General features: G+C 65.4%; 1 protein-coding gene across 1 annotated transcript in view; it reads right to left on the bottom strand.

The window, feature by feature from the left end:
• Nucleotides 1–10,942, bottom strand: part of ears2 (glutamyl-tRNA synthetase 2, mitochondrial) — a 39,344-nt gene extending 28,402 nt beyond the window's left edge. Inside the window, exons 1-2 of the mRNA XM_072481172.1 lie at nucleotides 10,752–10,942; nucleotides 444–599 (exon numbers count right to left, since the gene is read on the bottom strand). Of these exons, the coding sequence (XP_072337273.1) occupies nucleotides 444–599; nucleotides 10,752–10,905 (310 nt within the window). The 5' untranslated portion in view covers nucleotides 10,906–10,942. The remainder of the gene's footprint in view (nucleotides 1–443; nucleotides 600–10,751) is intronic.
• Between the last annotated feature and the right edge of the window lie 11,271 nt (nucleotides 10,943–22,213).

The following is a 22,213-nucleotide window of genomic DNA, read 5'->3' as shown; positions in this document are numbered from 1 at the left end:
AAGCACTGTTGCGTCCTAGGTTCAATTCCCGGCTTGGGTCAGTCTGTGTGGAGTCTGCAGGTATTCCCTGTGTCTGCATGGGTTTCCTCCGGGTGCTCCGGTTTCCTCCCACAAGTCCTGAAAGATGTGCTGTTAGGTGAATTGGACATTCTGAATTCTCCCTCTGTGTGCGCCTGAATGTGGCGACTAGGAGCTTTTCACAGTAACTTCATTGCAGTGTTAATGTTAACCCTACCTGTGGCAATAAAGATTAGTATAATCTAAAAACTTATAACGAGGGTGTATAATCAAGAATGTCTTAAGTTTGTGTGTTGCACTGAGATTGAGGTGTATAAGAGGAAGATTGCGATAACTGTGAATCATACACTTAGTGGGGTTTGTAGCAGAGAGACTGAGTTTTGTATTATGGATGTCTAAAGAGATCCTCCCAACATATATTATACCTGCCCACTCCAGTACGTTCTCAATGCTTTCCGCTGCTCCTGGTACAAGGCGGCTCTGATCTGTATCTTCAATCCGGAGGACAAAGCTGCCCCCATGTTTTTTGGCAAATATGTAGTTATACAGAGCTGTGCGGAGACCACCCAGGTGCAGGAAACCTGATGAAACAACCCAAAATTACAGGATTTTAGAAGGACCCTTTCAACAAGTCATATCTGAGTGCACCCCAACTATCATATAGGTGATCTAGTATAATCCAGAGCCAAGGAGGCTGGGAATGGAGTCCAGATTGTCCCCGCTTGTGGTGATATCTCATATCTCAGTGGGGGCAGGGCAGGTCTGATGGCGGCACCTGAACCTCAGCGGAGAGAAGGGTCGGGGGGGGGTGAGAGAAGGGTCGGGGGGGGGAGAGAAGGGTCGGGGGGGGGGGGGAGAGAAGGGTCGGGGGGGGGGGGGGGAGAGAAGGGTCGGGGGGGGAGAGAAGGGTCGGGGGGGGGGAGAGAAGGGTCGGGGGGGGGAGAGAAGGGTCGGGGGGGGGGGAGAGAAGGGTCGGGGGGGAGAAAAGGGTCGGGGGGGAGAAAAGGGTCGGGGGGGAGAAAAGGGTCGGGGGGGAGAAAAGGGTCGGGGGGGAGAAAAGGGTCGGGGGGGAGAAAAGGGTCGGGGGGGAGAAAAGGGTCGGGGGGGAGAAAAGGGTCGGGGGGGAGAAAAGGGTCGGGGGGGAGAAAAGGGTCGGGGGGGAGAAAAGGGTCGGGGGCACACGGGGGGGAGAAAAGGTGGGGGGCACACGGGGGGGAGAAAAGGTGGGGGGCACACGGGGGGGAGAAAAGGTGGGGGGCACACGGGGGGGAGAAAAGGTGGGGGGCACACGGGGGGGAGAAAAGGTGGGGGGCACACGGGGGGGAGAAAAGGTGGGGGGCACACGGGGGGGAGAAAAGGTGGGGGGCACACGGGGGGGAGAAAAGGTGGGGGGCACACGGGGGGGAGAAAAGGTGGGGGGCACACGGGGGGGAGAAAAGGTGGGGGGCACACGGGGGGGAGAAAAGGTGGGGGGCACACGGGGGGGAGAAAAGGTGGGGGGCACACGGGGGGGAGAAAAGGTGGGGGGCACACGGGGGGGAGAAAAGGTGGGGGGCACACGGGGGGGAGAAAAGGTGGGGGGCACACGGGGGGGAGAAAAGGTGGGGGGCACACGGGGGGGAGAAAAGGTGGGGGGCACACGGGGGGGAGAAAAGGTGGGGGGCACACGGGGGGGAGAAAAGGTGGGGGGCACACGGGGGGGAGAAAAGGTGGGGGGCACACGGGGGGGAGAAAAGGTGGGGGGCACACGGGGGGGAGAAAAGGTGGGGGGCACACGGGGGGGAGAAAAGGTGGGGGGCACACGGGGGGGAGAAAAGTCGGGGGAGAAAAGGTGGGGGGCACACGGGGGGGAGAAAAGTCGGGGGGAGAAAAGGTGGGGGGCACACGGGGGGGAGAAAAGTCGGGGGGAGAAAAGGTGGGGGGCACACGGGGGGGAGAAAAGTCGGGGGGAGAAAAGGTGGGGGGCACACGGGGGGGAGAAAAGTCGGGGGGAGAAAAGGTGGGGGGCACACGGGGGGGAGAAAAGTCGGGGGGAGAAAAGGTGGGGGGCACACGGGGGGGGAGAAAAGTCGGGGGGAGAAAAGGTGGGGGGCACACGGGGGGGAGAAAAGTCGGGGGGAGAAAAGGTGGGGGGCACACGGGGGGGAGAAAAGTCGGGGGGAGAAAAGGTGGGGGGCACACGGGGGGGAGAAAAGTCGGGGGGAGAAAAGGTGGGGGGCACACGGGGGGGAGAAAAGTCGGGGGGAGAAAAGGTGGGGGGCACACGGGGGGGAGAAAAGTCGGGGGGAGAAAAGGTGGGGGGCACACGGGGGGGAGAAAAGTCGGGGGGAGAAAAGGTGGGGGGCACACGGGGGGGAGAAAAGTCGGGGGGAGAAAAGGTGGGGGGCACACGGGGGGGGAGAAAAGTCGGGGGGAGAAAAGGTGGGGGGCACACGGGGGGGGAGAAAAGTCGGGGGGAGAAAAGGTGGGGGGCACACGGGGGGGGAGAAAAGTCGGGGGGAGAAAAGGTGGGGGGCACACGGGGGGGGAGAAAAGTCGGGGGGAGAAAAGGTGGGGGGCACACGGGGGGGAGAAAAGTCGGGGGGAGAAAAGGTGGGGGGCACACGGGGGGGAGAAAAGTCGGGGGGAGAAAAGGTGGGGGGCACACGGGGGGGAGAAAAGTCGGGGGGAGAAAAGGTGGGGGGCACACGGGGGGGAGAAAAGTCGGGGGGAGAAAAGGTGGGGGGCACACGGGGGGGAGAAAAGGTGGGGGGCACACGGGGGGGAGAAAAGGTGGGGGGCACACGGGGGGGAGAAAAGGTGGGGGGCACACGGGGGGGAGAAAAGGTGGGGGGCACACGGGGGGGAGAAAAGGTGGGGGGCACACGGGGGGGAGAAAAGGTGGGGGGCACACGGGGGGGAGAAAAGGTGGGGGGCACACGGGGGGGAGAAAAGGTGGGGGGCACACGGGGGGGAGAAAAGGTGGGGGGCACACGGGGGGGAGAAAAGGTGGGGGGCACACGGGGGGGAGAAAAGGTGGGGGGCACACGGGGGGGAGAAAAGGTGGGGGGCACACGGGGGGGAGAAAAGGTGGGGGGCACACGGGGGGGAGAAAAGGTGGGGGGCACACGGGGGGGAGAAAAGGTGGGGGGCACACGGGGGGGAGAAAAGGTGGGGGGCACACGGGGGGGAGAAAAGGTGGGGGGCACACGGGGGGGAGAAAAGGTGGGGGGCACACGGGGGGGAGAAAAGGTGGGGGGCACACGGGGGGGAGAAAAGGTGGGGGGCACACGGGGGGGAGAAAAGGTGGGGGGCACACGGGGGGGAGAAAAGGTGGGGGGCACACGGGGGGGAGAAAAGGTGGGGGGCACACGGGGGGGAGAAAAGGTGGGGGGCACACGGGGGGGAGAAAAGGTGGGGGGCACACGGGGGGGAGAAAAGGTGGGGGGCACACGGGGGGGAGAAAAGGTGGGGGGCACACGGGGGGGAGAAAAGGTGGGGGGCACACGGGGGGGAGAAAAGGTGGGGGGCACACGGGGGGGAGAAAAGGTGGGGGGCACACGGGGGGGAGAAAAGGTGGGGGGCACACGGGGGGGAGAAAAGGTGGGGGGCACACGGGGGGGAGAAAAGGTGGGGGGCACACGGGGGGGAGAAAAGGTGGGGGGCACACGGGGGGGAGAAAAGGTGGGGGGCACACGGGGGGGAGAAAAGGTGGGGGGCACACGGGGGGGAGAAAAGGTGGGGGGCACACGGGGGGGAGAAAAGGTGGGGGGCACACGGGGGGGAGAAAAGGTGGGGGGCACACGGGGGGGAGAAAAGGTGGGGGGCACACGGGGGGGAGAAAAGGTGGGGGGCACACGGGGGGGAGAAAAGGTGGGGGGCACACGGGGGGGAGAAAAGGTGGGGGGCACACGGGGGGGAGAAAAGGTGGGGGGCACACGGGGGGGAGAAAAGGTGGGGGGCACACGGGGGGGAGAAAAGGTGGGGGGCACACGGGGGGGAGAAAAGGTGGGGGGCACACGGGGGGGAGAAAAGGTGGGGGGCACACGGGGGGGAGAAAAGGTGGGGGGCACACGGGGGGGAGAAAAGGTGGGGGGCACACGGGGGGGAGAAAAGGTGGGGGGCACACGGGGGGGAGAAAAGGTGGGGGGCACACGGGGGGGAGAAAAGGTGGGGGGCACACGGGGGGGAGAAAAGGTGGGGGGCACACGGGGGGGAGAAAAGGTGGGGGGCACACGGGGGGGAGAAAAGGTGGGGGGCACACGGGGGGGAGAAAAGGTGGGGGGCACACGGGGGGGAGAAAAGGTGGGGGGCACACGGGGGGGAGAAAAGGTGGGGGGCACACGGGGGGGAGAAAAGGTGGGGGGCACACGGGGGGGAGAAAAGGTGGGGGGCACACGGGGGGGAGAAAAGGTGGGGGGCACACGGGGGGGAGAAAAGGTGGGGGGCACACGGGGGGGAGAAAAGGTGGGGGGCACACGGGGGGGAGAAAAGGTGGGGGGCACACGGGGGGGAGAAAAGGTGGGGGGCACACGGGGGGGAGAAAAGGTGGGGGGCACACGGGGGGGAGAAAAGGTGGGGGGCACACGGGGGGGAGAAAAGGTGGGGGGCACACGGGGGGGAGAAAAGGTGGGGGGCACACGGGGGGGAGAAAAGGTGGGGGGCACACGGGGGGGAGAAAAGGTGGGGGGCACACGGGGGGGAGAAAAGGTGGGGGGCACACGGGGGGGAGAAAAGGTGGGGGGCACACGGGGGGGAGAAAAGGTGGGGGGCACACGGGGGGGAGAAAAGGTGGGGGGCACACGGGGGGGAGAAAAGGTGGGGGGCACACGGGGGGGAGAAAAGGTGGGGGGCACACGGGGGGGAGAAAAGGTGGGGGGCACACGGGGGGGAGAAAAGGTGGGGGGCACACGGGGGGGAGAAAAGGTGGGGGGCACACGGGGGGGAGAAAAGGTGGGGGGCACACGGGGGGGAGAAAAGGTGGGGGGCACACGGGGGGGAGAAAAGGTGGGGGGCACACGGGGGGGAGAAAAGGTGGGGGGCACACGGGGGGAGAAAAGGTGGGGGGCACACGGGGGGAGAAAAGGTGGGGGGCACACGGGGGGAGAAAAGGTGGGGGGCACACGGGGGGAGAAAAGGTGGGGGGCACACGGGGGGAGAAAAGGTGGGGGGCACACGGGGGGAGAAAAGGTGGGGGGCACACGGGGGGAGAAAAGGTGGGGGGCACACGGGGGGAGAAAAGGTGGGGGGCACACGGGGGGAGAAAAGGTGGGGGGCACACGGGGGGAGAAAAGGTGGGGGGCACACGGGGGGAGAAAAGGTGGGGGGCACACGGGGGGAGAAAAGGTGGGGGGCACACGGGGGGAGAAAAGGTGGGGGGCACACGGGGGGAGAAAAGGTGGGGGGCACACGGGGGGAGAAAAGGTGGGGGGCACACGGGGGGAGAAAAGGTGGGGGGCACACGGGGGGAGAAAAGGTGGGGGGCACACGGGGGGAGAAAAGGTGGGGGGCACACGGGGGGAGAAAAGGTGGGGGGCACACGGGGGGAGAAAAGGTGGGGGGCACACGGGGGGAGAAAAGGTGGGGGGCACACGGGGGGAGAAAAGGTGGGGGGCACACGGGGGGAGAAAAGGTGGGGGGCACACGGGGGGAGAAAAGGTGGGGGGCACACGGGGGGAGAAAAGGTGGGGGGCACACGGGGGGAGAAAAGGTGGGGGGCACACGGGGGGAGAAAAGGTGGGGGGCACACGGGGGGAGAAAAGGTGGGGGGCACACGGGGGGAGAAAAGGTGGGGGGCACACGGGGGGAGAAAAGGTGGGGGGCACACGGGGGGAGAAAAGGTGGGGGGCACACGGGGGGAGAAAAGGTGGGGGGCACACGGGGGGAGAAAAGGTGGGGGGCACACGGGGGGAGAAAAGGTGGGGGGCACACGGGGGGAGAAAAGGTGGGGGGCACACGGGGGGAGAAAAGGTGGGGGGCACACGGGGGGAGAAAAGGTGGGGGGCACACGGGGGGAGAAAAGGTGGGGGGCACACGGGGGGAGAAAAGGTGGGGGGCACACGGGGGGAGAAAAGGTGGGGGGCACACGGGGGGAGAAAAGGTGGGGGGCACACGGGGGGAGAAAAGGTGGGGGGCACACGGGGGGAGAAAAGGTGGGGGGCACACGGGGGGAGAAAAGGTGGGGGGCACACGGGGGGAGAAAAGGTGGGGGGCACACGGGGGGAGAAAAGGTGGGGGGCACACGGGGGGAGAAAAGGTGGGGGGCACACGGGGGGAGAAAAGGTGGGGGGCACACGGGGGGAGAAAAGGTGGGGGGCACACGGGGGGAGAAAAGGTGGGGGGCACACGGGGGGAGAAAAGGTGGGGGGCACACGGGGGGAGAAAAGGTGGGGGGCACACGGGGGGAGAAAAGGTGGGGGGCACACGGGGGGAGAAAAGGTGGGGGGCACACGGGGGGAGAAAAGGTGGGGGGCACACGGGGGGAGAAAAGGTGGGGGGCACACGGGGGGAGAAAAGGTGGGGGGCACACGGGGGGAGAAAAGGTGGGGGGCACACGGGGGGAGAAAAGGTGGGGGGCACACGGGGGGAGAAAAGGTGGGGGGCACACGGGGGGAGAAAAGGTGGGGGGCACACGGGGGGAGAAAAGGTGGGGGGCACACGGGGGGAGAAAAGGTGGGGGGCACACGGGGGGAGAAAAGGTGGGGGGCACACGGGGGGAGAAAAGGTGGGGGGCACACGGGGGGAGAAAAGGTGGGGGGCACACGGGGGGAGAAAAGGTGGGGGGCACACGGGGGGAGAAAAGGTGGGGGGCACACGGGGGGAGAAAAGGTGGGGGGCACACGGGGGGAGAAAAGGTGGGGGGCACACGGGGGGAGAAAAGGTGGGGGGCACACGGGGGGAGAAAAGGTGGGGGGCACACGGGGGGAGAAAAGGTGGGGGGCACACGGGGGGAGAAAAGGTGGGGGGCACACGGGGGGAGAAAAGGTGGGGGGCACACGGGGGGAGAAAAGGTGGGGGGCACACGGGGGGAGAAAAGGTGGGGGGCACACGGGGGGAGAAAAGGTGGGGGGCACACGGGGGGAGAAAAGGTGGGGGGCACACGGGGGGAGAAAAGGTGGGGGGCACACGGGGGGAGAAAAGGTGGGGGGCACACGGGGGGAGAAAAGGTGGGGGGCACACGGGGGGAGAAAAGGTGGGGGGCACACGGGGGGAGAAAAGGTGGGGGGCACACGGGGGGAGAAAAGGTGGGGGGCACACGGGGGGAGAAAAGGTGGGGGGCACACGGGGGGAGAAAAGGTGGGGGGCACACGGGGGGAGAAAAGGTGGGGGGCACACGGGGGGAGAAAAGGTGGGGGGCACACGGGGGGAGAAAAGGTGGGGGGCACACGGGGGGAGAAAAGGTGGGGGGCACACGGGGGGAGAAAAGGTGGGGGGCACACGGGGGGAGAAAAGGTGGGGGGCACACGGGGGGAGAAAAGGTGGGGGGCACACGGGGGGAGAAAAGGTGGGGGGCACACGGGGGGAGAAAAGGTGGGGGGCACACGGGGGGAGAAAAGGTGGGGGGCACACGGGGGGAGAAAAGGTGGGGGGCACACGGGGGGAGAAAAGGTGGGGGGCACACGGGGGGAGAAAAGGTGGGGGGCACACGGGGGGAGAAAAGGTGGGGGGCACACGGGGGGAGAAAAGGTGGGGGGCACACGGGGGGAGAAAAGGTGGGGGGCACACGGGGGGAGAAAAGGTGGGGGGCACACGGGGGGAGAAAAGGTGGGGGGCACACGGGGGGAGAAAAGGTGGGGGGCACACGGGGGGAGAAAAGGTGGGGGGCACACGGGGGGAGAAAAGGTGGGGGGCACACGGGGGGAGAAAAGGTGGGGGGCACACGGGGGGAGAAAAGGTGGGGGGCACACGGGGGGAGAAAAGGTGGGGGGCACACGGGGGGAGAAAAGGTGGGGGGCACACGGGGGGAGAAAAGGTGGGGGGCACACGGGGGGAGAAAAGGTGGGGGGCACACGGGGGGAGAAAAGGTGGGGGGCACACGGGGGGAGAAAAGGTGGGGGGCACACGGGGGGAGAAAAGGTGGGGGGCACACGGGGGGAGAAAAGGTGGGGGGCACACGGGGGGAGAAAAGGTGGGGGGCACACGGGGGGAGAAAAGGTGGGGGGCACACGGGGGGAGAAAAGGTGGGGGGCACACGGGGGGAGAAAAGGTGGGGGGCACACGGGGGGAGAAAAGGTGGGGGGCACACGGGGGGAGAAAAGGTGGGGGGCACACGGGGGGAGAAAAGGTGGGGGGCACACGGGGGGAGAAAAGGTGGGGGGCACACGGGGGGAGAAAAGGTGGGGGGCACACGGGGGGAGAAAAGGTGGGGGGCACACGGGGGGAGAAAAGGTGGGGGGCACACGGGGGGAGAAAAGGTGGGGGGCACACGGGGGGAGAAAAGGTGGGGGGCACACGGGGGGAGAAAAGGTGGGGGGCACACGGGGGGAGAAAAGGTGGGGGGCACACGGGGGGAGAAAAGGTGGGGGGCACACGGGGGGAGAAAAGGTGGGGGGCACACGGGGGGAGAAAAGGTGGGGGGCACACGGGGGGAGAAAAGGTGGGGGGCACACGGGGGGAGAAAAGGTGGGGGGCACACGGGGGGAGAAAAGGTGGGGGGCACACGGGGGGAGAAAAGGTGGGGGGCACACGGGGGGAGAAAAGGTGGGGGGCACACGGGGGGAGAAAAGGTGGGGGGCACACGGGGGGAGAAAAGGTGGGGGGCACACGGGGGGAGAAAAGGTGGGGGGCACACGGGGGGAGAAAAGGTGGGGGGCACACGGGGGGAGAAAAGGTGGGGGGCACACGGGGGGAGAAAAGGTGGGGGGCACACGGGGGGAGAAAAGGTGGGGGGCACACGGGGGGAGAAAAGGTGGGGGGCACACGGGGGGAGAAAAGGTGGGGGGCACACGGGGGGAGAAAAGGTGGGGGGCACACGGGGGGAGAAAAGGTGGGGGGCACACGGGGGGAGAAAAGGTGGGGGGCACACGGGGGGAGAAAAGGTGGGGGGCACACGGGGGGAGAAAAGGTGGGGGGCACACGGGGGGAGAAAAGGTGGGGGGCACACGGGGGGAGAAAAGGTGGGGGGCACACGGGGGGAGAAAAGGTGGGGGGCACACGGGGGGAGAAAAGGTGGGGGGCACACGGGGGGAGAAAAGGTGGGGGGCACACGGGGGGAGAAAAGGTGGGGGGCACACGGGGGGAGAAAAGGTGGGGGGCACACGGGGGGAGAAAAGGTGGGGGGCACACGGGGGGAGAAAAGGTGGGGGGCACACGGGGGGAGAAAAGGTGGGGGGCACACGGGGGGAGAAAAGGTGGGGGGCACACGGGGGGAGAAAAGGTGGGGGGCACACGGGGGGAGAAAAGGTGGGGGGCACACGGGGGGAGAAAAGGTGGGGGGCACACGGGGGGAGAAAAGGTGGGGGGCACACGGGGGGAGAAAAGGTGGGGGGCACACGGGGGGAGAAAAGGTGGGGGGCACACGGGGGGAGAAAAGGTGGGGGGCACACGGGGGGAGAAAAGGTGGGGGGCACACGGGGGGAGAAAAGGTGGGGGGCACACGGGGGGAGAAAAGGTGGGGGGCACACGGGGGGAGAAAAGGTGGGGGGCACACGGGGGGAGAAAAGGTGGGGGGCACACGGGGGGAGAAAAGGTGGGGGGCACACGGGGGGAGAAAAGGTGGGGGGCACACGGGGGGAGAAAAGGTGGGGGGCACACGGGGGGAGAAAAGGTGGGGGGCACACGGGGGGAGAAAAGGTGGGGGGCACACGGGGGGAGAAAAGGTGGGGGGCACACGGTGGGGGGCACACGGGGGGAGAAAAGGTGGGGGGCACACGGGGGGAGAAAAGGTGGGGGGCACACGGGGGGAGAAAAGGTGGGGGGCACACGGGGGGAGAAAAGGTGGGGGGCACACGGGGGGAGAAAAGGTGGGGGGCACACGGGGGGAGAAAAGGTGGGGGGCACACGGGGGGAGAAAAGGTGGGGGGCACACGGGGGGAGAAAAGGTGGGGGGCACACGGGGGGAGAAAAGGTGGGGGGCACACGGGGGGAGAAAAGGTGGGGGGCACACAGGGGGAGAAAAGGTGGGGGGCACACAGGGGGAGAAAAGGTGGGGGGCACACGGGGGGAGAAAAGGTGGGGGGCACACGGGGGGAGAAAAGGTGGGGGGCACACAGGGGGAGAAAAGGTGGGGGGCACACGGGGGGAGAAAAGGTGGGGGGCACACGGGGGGAGAAAAGGTGGGGGTCACACGGGGGGAGAAAAGGTGGGGGTCACACGGGGGAGAAAAGGTGGGGGGCACACGGGGGGAGAAAAGGTGAGGGGCACACAGGGGGAGAAAAAGTGGGGGGCACACGGGGGGAGAAAAGGTGGGGGGCACACGGGGGGAGAAAAGGTGGGGGGCACACGGGGGGGGGAGAAAAGGTGGGGGGCACACGGGGGGGAGAAAAGGTGGGGGGCACACGGGGGGGGAGAAAAGGTGGGGGGGGGCAAAGAAGGACATGTGGATGGCTTGAGGGGGTAGAGAGGGGAAAGGGCAGCGGGGAGACAGGAGAGGTTGAGGGGGAGCGATGGGGATCAGATCCCAGGATGAGATTCCATGTAACCAGAGCTCTGTTGAGTCAATACAGTCAATGTGCGAGACTATTTACATAATTAAAATATGAATATTAATATCCTGAAAAGTAATAAATTCTCAGCCAGTTTGACTATCTCTGTACCTGTTGGGCTCGGCCCGAACCGCAGCCTCACACCAGTGCCGGCCTCTCCACACAGGCCGGATCTCAACACCGCTTCCCGCCCCACAATCTGGCCGAAAGGGGCAATCTGAAGCCGGAGCCGCCAGCTCCGTCGGCGGGCAGCTGACAGCAACATTTCCCACGCCTCACTCACCCGCCGCCTCCCCGGGCCCAACTGCCGACGACAACTTCCGGCCTGCCCGCTTTAAACCTCCTGTCAATCAACTCATAAACCCCGCCCCCAGGCTGAGTGACAGACGCGCCCCCAGGCTGAGTGACAGAGGCAATGAACAGACTTCTTCCATAGAGAAAATGCTGCAAAATCTCAGCAAGTCTGACAGCATCTGTCGGGAGAGAAAAGAGCTAACGTTTCGAGTCCGATGACTCTTTGTCAAAGCTAACAGACAGAGAAAGTGGGAAATATTTATACTGTGGAGTGAGAATGAAAGATGAGTCATAGCCACAGAACATACCTCTTTATTCACCTGAGGAAGGAGCTGTGCTTCGAAAGCTAGTGATTTGAAACAAACCTGTTGGACTTTAACCTGGTGTTGTAAGACTTCTCACTGTGCTCATCCCCAGTCCAACGCCAGCGACTCCACATCAGAGGCAAAGATAGAGAGGGAGAAATAGAATGTGAGAGATATTAGAGAGATACACTTCTGTGTAGAGACTGAGAGACATAGGGCGTCATTCTCCGACCCCCAGAGGGTCGGAGAATGGCCGTTGGTCGCCGTGAATCCCGCCCCCGCCGGTTGCCGAAGTCTCCGAAGGGAGAAAAGTCGGCGGGGCGTTAATGTCGCCGCTGCCGCGGAGAATGTCACGGGTCTGCGCAAGGCAGCCGATTTTCGGCCTGCAGATATTCTCCCTTCCGGATGGGCCGAAGTCCCGTCGACGTGATGACCGTTCACGTTGACGTAAATTAAACCTCCTTTTCATCGGCGTGACCCTGTGCTCCAGGTTCACGCCGACCAGCGTGGAGGTGAGTGACGGCCTGGGGGGTTGGCTCTGGGCAGGCAATGGCGTGGCCGCAGTCTGAATGCGTGAGGAGGGATGTGTCTCGGGTTGTGTGTGTGTGTGTGTGCGGCAGGGGGGGGGGGGTGGTGGTTAGAGTAGGCTGGGCTCCGGGGGAGTGCCGGGAGGGGGTCCGTGCCAGGGAGGGGGATGGGGGGTCCGCGCCGGGGTGGAGGTTGGGGGGGGGTCTGTGCCGGGGTGGAGGTTGGGGGGGGGGTCCGTGCTGGGGAGGGGATGGGGGGGGTCCGTGCCGGGGTGGAGGCTGGGGGGGGTGTCCGTGCCGGGGAGGGGGATGGGGGGGGGGGTCCGTGCTGGGGAGGGGGATGGGGGGGTCCGTGCCGGGGTAGAGGTTGGGGGGGGTCCGTGCCGGGGTGGAGGTTGGGGGGGGGTCCGTGCCGGGGAGGGGGATGGGGCGGGTCCGTGCCGGGGAGGGGGATGGGGGGTCCGTGCCGGGGTGGAGGTTGGGGAGGGGGCTCCGTGCTGGGGTGGAGGTTGGGGGGGGGCCCGTGCCGGGGTGGAGGTTGGGGGGGGGTCCGTGCTGGGGAGGGGATGGGGGGGGTCCGTGCCGGGGTGGAGGCTGGGGGGGGTGTCCGTGCCGGGGAGGGGGATGGGGGGGGGGGTCCGTGCTGGGGAGGGGGATGGGGGGGTCCGTGCCGGGGTAGAGGTTGGGGGGGGTCCGTGCCGGGGTGGAGGTTGGGGGGGGGTCCGTGCCGGGGAGGAGGATGGGGCGGGTCCGTGCCGGGGAGGGGGATGGGGGGTCCGGGCCGGGGTGGAGGTTGGGGAGGGGGCTCCGTGCTGGGGTGGAGGTTGGGGGGGGGCCCGTGCCGGGGTGGAGGTTGGGGGAGGTCCGTGCTGGGAGGGGGATGGGGGGGTCCGTGCTGGGGTGGAGGTTGGGGGGGGTGTCCGTGCCGGGGAGGGGGCTGGGTGGGGGGGTCCGTGCTGGGGAGGGGGATAGGGGGGTCCGTGCCGGGGTGGAGGTTGGGGGGTGGTCCGCGCCGGGGAAGGTGATGGGGGGGGTCCGTGCTGGGGAGGGGGATGGGGGGGTCCGTGCCGGGGTGGAGGTTGGGGGGGGTCCGTGCCGGGGTGGAGGTTGGGGGGGGTCCATGCCGGGGAGGGGGATGGGGGGGGGTCCGTGCCGGGGAGGGGGATGGGGGGTCTGTGCCGGGGTGGAGGTTGGGGGGGGTCCGTGCCGTGGTGGAGGTTGGGGGGGGATCCGTGCCGGGGTGGAGGTTAGGGGGGGGGTCCGTGCTGGGGAGGGGGATGGGGGGGTCCATGCCGGGGTGGAGGTTGGGGGGGGGGTCCGTGCCGGGGAGGGGGATGGGGGGGGGGTCCGTGCTGGGGAGGGAGATGGGGGGGTCCGTGCCGGGGTGGAGGTTGGGGGGGATCCGTGCCGGGGAGGGGGATGGGGGGGGTCCGTGCTGGGGAGGGGGATGGGGGGGTCCGTGCCGGGGTGGAGGTTGGGAGGGGGTGGGTCCGTGCCGGGGAGGGGGATGGGGGGGGGTCCATGCTGGGGAGGGGGATGGGGGGTTCTGTGCCGGGGTGGAGGTTGGGGGGTGTCCGTGCCGGGGAGGGGGATGGGGGGGGGGTCCGTGCTGGGGAGGGGGATGGGGGGGTCCGTGCCGGGGTGGAGGTTGGGGGGGGTCCGTGCCGGGGAGGGGGATGGGGGGGGTCCGTGCTGGGGAGGGGGATGGGGTGGTCCGTGCCGGGGTGGAGGTTGGGGGGGGTCCGTGCCGGGGAGGGGGATTGGGGGGGGGGGGGGTCCGTGCCGGGGAGGGGGATGGGAGGGCAAGTTAGTTGGTCCACCTGGCCAGGTGCCAGCCTCCAACAGTTGGACCCATGCGGTCCATGCCGCCTGGCTGGGGGGAGGAGGGGATATGGGCAATGATGGAGGGTGGAGGTCGTTCCCCTCCCCCCACCATCAAATCATCCAGCGATGTTGGCCGCTGTGGCGGCAGCCGCTCATGTCTATGTTGCCCTGGATGATGAGGAGGAGGAGGAGCGTGCCAGGGAGGCGGCGCAGGCTGCTGCAGAGGGGCAGGCGGCAGCCGCCCAGGCTGGAGGGACACCTGACCGACAGGACGAGGAGGGGGAGGAGGACGTCGCGGCCCCACGGCAACGGAGGCACCCGAGGGCGCCCCGTGTGTACCGGCCCAGGCAGTCATACCAGGACCTCACGGACTGGGAATGCAGGAGGAGACTCCGGATGAGCCGGGAAACCGTGGCACACATCTGCCACCTGCTGGCACACCTGTCACCGCGTGGCACTGGCGGGGGACACCCTCTCCCCGTGTCCGTCAAGGTTACGGTGGCCCTGAACCTTTATGCAACAGGGTCATTCCAGGCACCGAGTGGGGACCTGTCCGGCATATCGCAGACATCGTTGCACCGATGCATCCGGGCAGTGACAGATGCCCTATATGCCATGGCGCACCGCTACATCCGCTTCCCCGTGGACCGGGCCAGCCAAGATGCCCGGGCCGTGGGCTTCTCTGCCGTGGCCGGGTTCCCCATGGTCCAGGGCGCGATCGATGGGATGCACCTCGCCGTGCGGCCACCTGCAGATAACAGGGCCGTGTTCACTAATAGGAAGGGGACCTATTCGATGAACGTACAGGTGGTCTGCGACCACCGCATGATGATCCTGCACGTCTGCGCCCGTCACCCAGTGTACACGACTCATTCGTGTTGTCGCGGTCATCCATCCCCGGCATGTACGAGGGACGCCATCCCCGGCTGAGGGGCTGGTTGCTGGGCGACAGGGGCTACCCATTGCGATCGTGGCTGATGACGCCTATACGGAGGCCACGCAATGAGGCGGAGAACCGCTACAATGATGCCCATGCAGCGACAAGGGGAGTGATAGAGAGGTGCTTTGGCATGCTGAAGATGCGTTTCAGGTGCCTGGACCTCTCTGGGGGCGCCCTCCAGTATCAGTCAGATAGGGTCGGCCGCATCATTGTGGTGTGCTGCGTCCTGCACAACATAGCCCAACAGAGGGGCGATGTGCCGCAGGCAGAGGAGGGCGGAGTGGAGGAGCAGCAGGAAGAGGCGCAGTCCTCCCCAGATGAGGGGGATGGGGGTAATGGTCAGGGCAGACGGGTGGCTGTCCACCGTTACCGGCTGGCCCAGCAGGCACGGGACAGACTGATAGACGCCCGCTTCACTGACTAGATGGGCGTGGGAATCGGGTAGTATGGCCACAGACCGCACACCATGGCAACAGCCGACCACCCACACCCCCCACCCATCCACCCACCCAGCACCCTCACCCCTCTCCCCAACCCCACCCACCCCACCCGCATGCACACCCCCCCCCCCCCATTGCCGATCCACCTGCGGCACAATGGGCCGGGCTCACACAGTTGCGGGTGGACGCGTGTCTATCGCAGGCCATGGAGGATGATGACAACCCGCCCTGCGGTGAGCTCCTGGCTCTACATCGTTGGACTCTGTCTGACCCATGGCCACAGTACCACCATCCACCCGGACCATCCCTGCATGCGGCTGTGACACTGCAGCGCACGGTCCCGTCCTCTGCCCGGGGGATGCTGATGGCGGCCCAGGGGGAAGGGGGCAGACTCACCTGGGGCTGAGGTAAGACCACCCCTCACACACACACTTGCGCTCAACGTACATGACACCCCCGCACACTTTGGACAGAGCACAAAGGCAGCTTCTGTAGGTGTAACATTGACTTTAATAACCAAAGGAGTTCATGCACGTGCCCTAGCCCCTAAAACTCATCTGTGCCCTGCAACCGTGCCAACTTACTCAGTGTCTAATTGTTTGGCCTTACGGGCCCTTTGACTACGTCTACGTGGTTCCCCAGATGGTACAGCAGAACTGGAGGTGATTCCTGCCCTCTGACACTGGATCCCTTTGGCGGCCGTTTCCTGGGGCGTCCTGGCCTAGATGGGCCAGGCTGCGGCCCGGGCGACTGGGATGGCGAGCTGCCAGCCTGTCCTGCCCGTTGCTCACCCGATGCACCTGGGACGGAAGGGGGGGAGTCCGAGGTGTCGCGGTGTACCGGGACCTCCCCTACAGAGGGAGCCGGGACGGACCACACCACCTCCTCCTCCCTCGGGGTGCCCGATGGCCCCCAGGCCTCTACATGGGTGGGGGATGCGAACGGACTGGCCATCCGATGCCCCCCCGACATCTGGCGCTGCCAGTCCTGGAGGCCTGTGCTGGTATCGACAGGGGTCTGCAGGTTTGCAGCCATGGAGCCTAGGGGGTTGGCAAACCCTGTCAGTGACAGTGCGACGCCGGCTCGCACATGGCCACTGGCGCCGATGCCCTCAGCGGTGGCCTGCAGAGACTGGGCCATGGCCTGCTGAGACTGGGCCATGGCCTGCAGAGACTGGGCCATGGCCTGCTGAGACTGGGCTATGGCGTTGAGCGCCTCTGCCATCTGGCGCTGGCACTGGCTCATGGCCTCCTGTGAGAGGGCAGCCATTTCCTGGGCCACAGACGCCGCCTGCACGGAAAGCCCCAGGCCTCGCAAACCGTTCCCCATGTCTGACACCATCGCACCCATTGCCTCCACCGCGGACGCCACCCGTGCGGTGTCGGCCTGGGTGGCACGCATGACCGGCAGCACTCCCAGCTCCTGGACGCGGGTGGACTCCTCCACCTGCGACCGCAGCCGCCGCAAGCCGCCCGTCACCCTCTTCGCTCGTCTCCGGGTCGGTGGTTGCATCGGATCTATGTGTGGGTGCGGTAACTGCAGGAACCCGGGATCCATCTGGGCGGCAGATGTTCGCTTGGGCTGGGCTGCCCTCCGACCGCCCGGCACCTCTGCTGCTCCTACCTCCACCTGCTGTACTGGGACGGCTGTGTTGTGCGCACCAGTGAGTGTACCAGACGCCTCATCACTAAAGTGCCCAACCGTGGTGAGTGTTTCTGCGATGGTGGAGGGTGTTGGTGACAGCAGTGGCATTGTGTCGTGCTCTTCGTCCCACTCTGAGTCCATGGCACTTTGGGGTGGGGGTTCGTCTCCACCCATCCACTCTGAGTCACTGTCCGGTATTTCGTCTTCCTGGGTAGTGCTGTCCCGGGTACTGCTGTCCCGGGTAGTGGTGTCCCGGGTAGTGGTGTCCCGGGTAGTGGTGTCCCGGGTAGTGGTGTCCTGGGTAGTGGTGTCCTGGCTCGGATGTGACGGGGGCCTGTGGCTGCCCCCCTCGTCGCTAGGTGGTCGCTCCCGCACGTGACGGGGGTGTCGTCTCCCTGTTGCTCCAGGTCTCTCCGTCTCCCGTGGTGTGCGAGGGGCATCCTGCGGGCGTCGCATGCTGGAGGGTGCGGGTCTCTCCGTCTCCCGTGGTCTCCGAGGGGCATCCTGCGGGCGTCGCATGCTGGAGGGTGCGGGTCTCTCCGTCTCCCGTGGTCTCCGAGGGGCATCCTGCGGGCGTCGCATGCTGGAGGGTGCGGGTCTCTCCGTCTCCCGTGGTCTCCGAGGGGCATCCTGCAGGTGGTCTGCATCTGCGGGGATGGGTGCCTGGACGTTTGGTCCTGCGATACACAATGAAGCATGCATGGTTAGACATCAGGCAGTGATCAGGTGATACGGGGAGGGGGATATAGGGGAGGGGGGATATGGGGACGGGCTGTCGGTGGCTCACTTGCTAGTACGCCCCCGACCTCTGCATCAGCAACCTCCCAGTCCTCAGGTCCGCCAGCCCTTTCCTGGTGTTCGGTCAGTGGCCTCTCATCAGCGGGGCCTCCTCCAGTCCTCACATGCTCCCTATTGTTGTGTGCGCGCTTCTCCTGTGGGGGGGGGGGGGGGGGAGGGTGGCAGGGGTAAAAGGCAACACTTAGGCAAGTATATGAATGCACGCCATCGGTTGCGCGTGCATTGCAGAGGGTAAGGTTAGGGCTGGATTCACTTGGGGATATGGGGGATATGGGGGAGGGGGGATATGGGGAGGGGGGGATATGGGGGAGATGGGGAGGGGGGATATGGGGGAGGGGGGATATGGGGGAGGGGGGATATGGGGGAGGGGGGATATGGGGGAGGGGGGATATGGGGGAGGGGGGATATGGGAGAGGGGGATATGGGGGAGGGGGGATATGGAGGAGGGGGGGATATGGGGGATATGGGGGAGGGGGGATATGGGGGAGGGGGGATATGGGGGATATGGGAGAGGGGGGATATGGGGAGGCTCACCCTGCCTGCTCTGACGAGGTCGCTCACCTTCTTGTGGCACTGGGTGCCTGTCCATGGTGTCAGGGCCACAGCGGTGACAGCCTCTGCCACTTCCCTCCACAGACGCCGGCTGTGGCGTGGGGCAACTCTGCGGCCGTGCCCGGGTTACAGGGCGTCCCTCCTCTGCTCCACCGCGTCCAGGAGCGCCTCCACATCGCGTGACTCGAACCTCGGGGCTGAGCGGCGGCCAGCCATCCAGTCGGGTGTTGCGGTCGGGTGTTCCGGTCGGGTGGGGGGGAGCAGCGTGGCCTTATGAGCCGTCACGCCGTGCAGCACGTATGACGCTGCACGGCGTGAACCACTGCGCAAGCGCGGATCCCGTTACGTCGCTGCTAGCCCATTTCGGGCCGGAGACTATCGACCCATTTTTCCGACGTGACGCAAGTCGGATTTGCGCCGTTTTTTGCGCCGATCGGTGGACTTTCCGCCGATAACGGAGAATTTCGCCCATAGTGTGAGAAAGATTTAGTGTATGAGAGAGCTAGAGTGTGAGAGATAAACAAAGAAAATGCTGGAGAAATTCAGCAGGTCTGGCAGCATCTGTAGAGAGAGAGTTAACGTTCGAAGGGTCATTTAGATCCAACCCGTTAACTCTTTCTCCCTTCACAGATGCTGCCAGACCTGCTGAGTTTATCCAGCATTTCCTGTTTTCATTTCAGATTTCCAGCACCTGCAGTATTTTGCTTTTATTCGAGTGTGGGAGAAGTGAGCCTGTGAGAGGTAGATAGAAATTGAGAGAGAATTAGAGCATAACTCCAATACCCAGAGCCCTCGCTGTTTACAATATCCGGAGCCCTCGCTGTCTCCCATACCCAGAGTCCTTGTTGTCTCTAATACCCGGAGCCCTCGCTGTCTCCAATACCCAGAGCCCTCGCTGTCTCCAATACCCAGAGCCCTCGCTGTCTCCAATACCCAGAGCCCTCGCTGTCTCCAATACCCAGAGCCCTCGCTGTCTCCAATACCCAGAGCTCTCGCTGTCTCCCATTCCCAGAGCCCTCGCTGTCTCCAAGACCCGGAGCCCTCGCTGTCTCCCATACCCAGAGCCCTCGCTGTCTCCCATACCCAGAGCCCTCGCTGTCTCCAATACCCAGAGCCCTCGCTGTCTCCCATACCCAGAATCCTTGTTGTCTCTAATACCCGGAGCCCTCGCTGTCTCCCATACCCAGAGCCCTCGCTGTCTCCAATACCCAGAGCCCTCGCTGTCTCCAATACCCAGAGCCCTCGCTGTCTCCAATACCCAGAGCCCTCGCTGTCTCCAATACCCAGAGCTCTCGCTTACTCCCATTCCCAGAGCCCTCGCTGTCTCCAATACCCGGAGCCCTCACTGTCTCCCATACCCAGAGCCCTCGCTGTCTCCAATACCCAGAGCTCTCGCTGTCTCCCATTCCCAGAGCCCTCGCTGTCTCCAATACCCAGAGCCCTCGCTGTCTCCAATACCCAGAGTCCTCGCTGTCTCCAATACCCAGAGCCCTCGCTGTCTCCAATACCCAGAGCTCTCGCTGTCTCCCATTCCCAGAGCCCCCCTGTCTCCAATACCCGGAGTCTTCACTGTCTCTGATACCTGGAGCCCTCGCTGTCTCCGATACCTAGAGCCCTCGCTGTCTCTGATACCTGGAGCACTCACTGTCTCCGATACCTGGAGCCCTCGCTGTCTCCGATACCTGGAGCCCTCGCTGTCTCCGATACCTAGAGCCCTCGCTGTCTCCGATATCCGGAGTGCTCGCTGTATGCAATACCCAGCGCTCGCACTGTCTCCAATACCCAGAGCCCTCGCTGTCTCCGATATCCGGAGTGCTCGCTGTATGCAATACCCAGCGCTCGCACTGTCTCCAATACCCAGAGCCCTCGCTGTCTCCAATACCCAGAGCCCTCGCTGTCTCCAGTACCCAGTGCCCTCGCTGTCGCCAATACCCAGAGCCCTCGCTGTCTCCCATACCCGGAGCCCTCGCAGTCTCTGATACCCGGAGCCCTCGCTGTCTCCAATACCCAGAGCCCTCGCTGTCTCCAATACCCAGTGCCCTCGCTGTCTCCAATACCCAGAGCCCTCGCTGTCTCCAATACCCAGAGCCCTCGCTGTCTCCCATACCCGGAGCCCTCGCAGTCTCTGATACCTGGAGCCCTCGCTGTCTCCGATATCCGGAGTGCTCGCTGTCTCCAATACCCAGAGCCCTCGCTGTCTCCAATACCCAGTGCCCTCGCTGTCTCCAATACCCAGAGCCCTCGCTGTCTCCAATACCCAGAGCCCTCGCTGTCTCCAATACCCAGAGCCCTCGCTGTCTCCAATACCCAGTGCCCTCGCTGTCTCCAATACCCAGAGCCCTCGCTGTCTCCAATACCCAGTGCCCTCGCTGTCTCCAATACCCAGAGCCCTCGCTGTCTCCCATACCCGGAGCCCTCGCAGTCTCTGATACCTGGAGCCCTCGCTGTCTCCGATATCCGGAGTGCTCGCTGTATGCAATACCCAGCGCTCGCACTGTCTCCAATACCCAGAGCCCTCGCTGTCTCTGATACCTGGTGCCCTCGCTGTCTCCGATACCTGGAGCCCTCGCTGTCTCCGACATCCAGAGCCCCCCTGTCTCCAATACCCGGAGTCTTCACTGTCTCCGATACCTGGAGCCCTCGCTGTCTCCGATACCTGGAGCCCTCGCTGTCTCCGATACCTAGAGCCCTCGCTGTCTCTGATACCTGGAGCCCTCACTGTCTCCAACACCTAGAGCCCTCACTGTCTCCAATACCCGAAGCGTCCGCTGTCTCCGACACCCAGAGCCCATGTTGCCTCCAATACCCGGAGCCCACCCTGTCTCCAATACCTACAGCCTTCGCTGTCTCCAATACCCGGAGTCCTCGCTGTCTGAGACACCTAGAGTCCACCCTCCCTACAGCACCCGGAGCCCTCGCTATCTTCGACACCCGAGCCCTCGCTGTCTCCAACACCCAGAGCCCTCGCTGTCTCCAATACCCAGTGCCCTCGCTGTCTCCAATACCCAGAGCCCTCGCTGTCTCCAATACCCAGTGCCCTCGCTGTCTCCAATACCCAGAGCTCTCGCTGTCTCCCATTCCCAGAGCCCTCGCTGTCTCCAATACCCAGAGCCCTCGCTGTCTCCAATACCCAGAGCCCTCGCTGTCTCCAATACCCAGAGCCCTCGCTGTCTCCAATACCCAGAGCTCTCGCTGTCTCCCATTCCCAGAGCCCTCGCTGTCTCCAATACCCAGAGCCCTCGCTGTCTCCAATACCCAGAGCCCTCGCTGTCTCCAATACCCAGAGCCCCCCTGTCTCCAATACCCGGAGTCTTCACTGTCTCTGATACCTGGAGCCCTCGCTGTCTCCGATACCTAGAGCCCTCGCTGTCTCTGATACCTGGAGCACTCACTGTCTCCGATACCTGGAGCCCTCGCTGTCTCCGATACCTGGAGCCCTCGCTGTCTCCGATACCCAGAGCCCTCGCTGTCTCCAATACCCAGCGCTCGCACTGTCTCCGATACCTAGAGCCCTCGCTGTCTCCGATATCCGGAGTGCTCGCTGTATGCAATACCCAGCGCTCGCACTGTCTCCAATACCTAGAGCCCTCGCTGTCTCCAATACCCAGAGCCCTCGCTGTCTCCAATACCCAGAGCCCTCGCTGTCTCCAATACCCAGAGCCCTCGCTGTCTCCAATACCCAGAGCTCTCGCTGTCTCCCATTCCCAGAGCCCCCCTGTCTCCAATACCCGGAGTCTTCACTGTCTCTGATACCTGGAGCCCTCGCTGTCTCCGATACCTAGAGCCCTCGCTGTCTCTGATACCTGGAGCACTCACTGTCTCCGATACCTGGAGCCCTCGCTGTCTCCGATACCTGGAGCCCTCGCTGTCTCCGATACCTAGAGCCCTCGCTGTCTCCGATATCCGGAGTGCTCGCTGTATGCAATACCCAGCGCTCGCACTGTCTCCAATACCCAGAGCCCTCGCTGTCTCCGATATCCGGAGTGCTCGCTGTATGCAATACCCAGCGCTCGCACTGTCTCCAATACCCAGAGCCCTCGCTGTCTCCAATACCCAGAGCCCTCGCTGTCTCCAGTACCCAGTGCCCTCGCTGTCGCCAATACCCAGAGCCCTCGCTGTCTCCCATACCCAGAGCCCTCGCAGTCTCTGATACCCGGAGCCCTCGCTGTCTCCAATACCCAGAGCCCTCGCTGTCTCCAATACCCAGAGCCCTCGCTGTCTCCCATACCCGGAGCCCTCGCAGTCTCTG

Source organism: Scyliorhinus torazame, chromosome 17, assembly GCF_047496885.1.
Source record: "Scyliorhinus torazame isolate Kashiwa2021f chromosome 17, sScyTor2.1, whole genome shotgun sequence".
NCBI lineage: Eukaryota > Metazoa > Chordata > Chondrichthyes > Carcharhiniformes > Scyliorhinidae > Scyliorhinus > Scyliorhinus torazame.
This window is presented reverse-complemented; position numbering and strand designations above follow the sequence as displayed.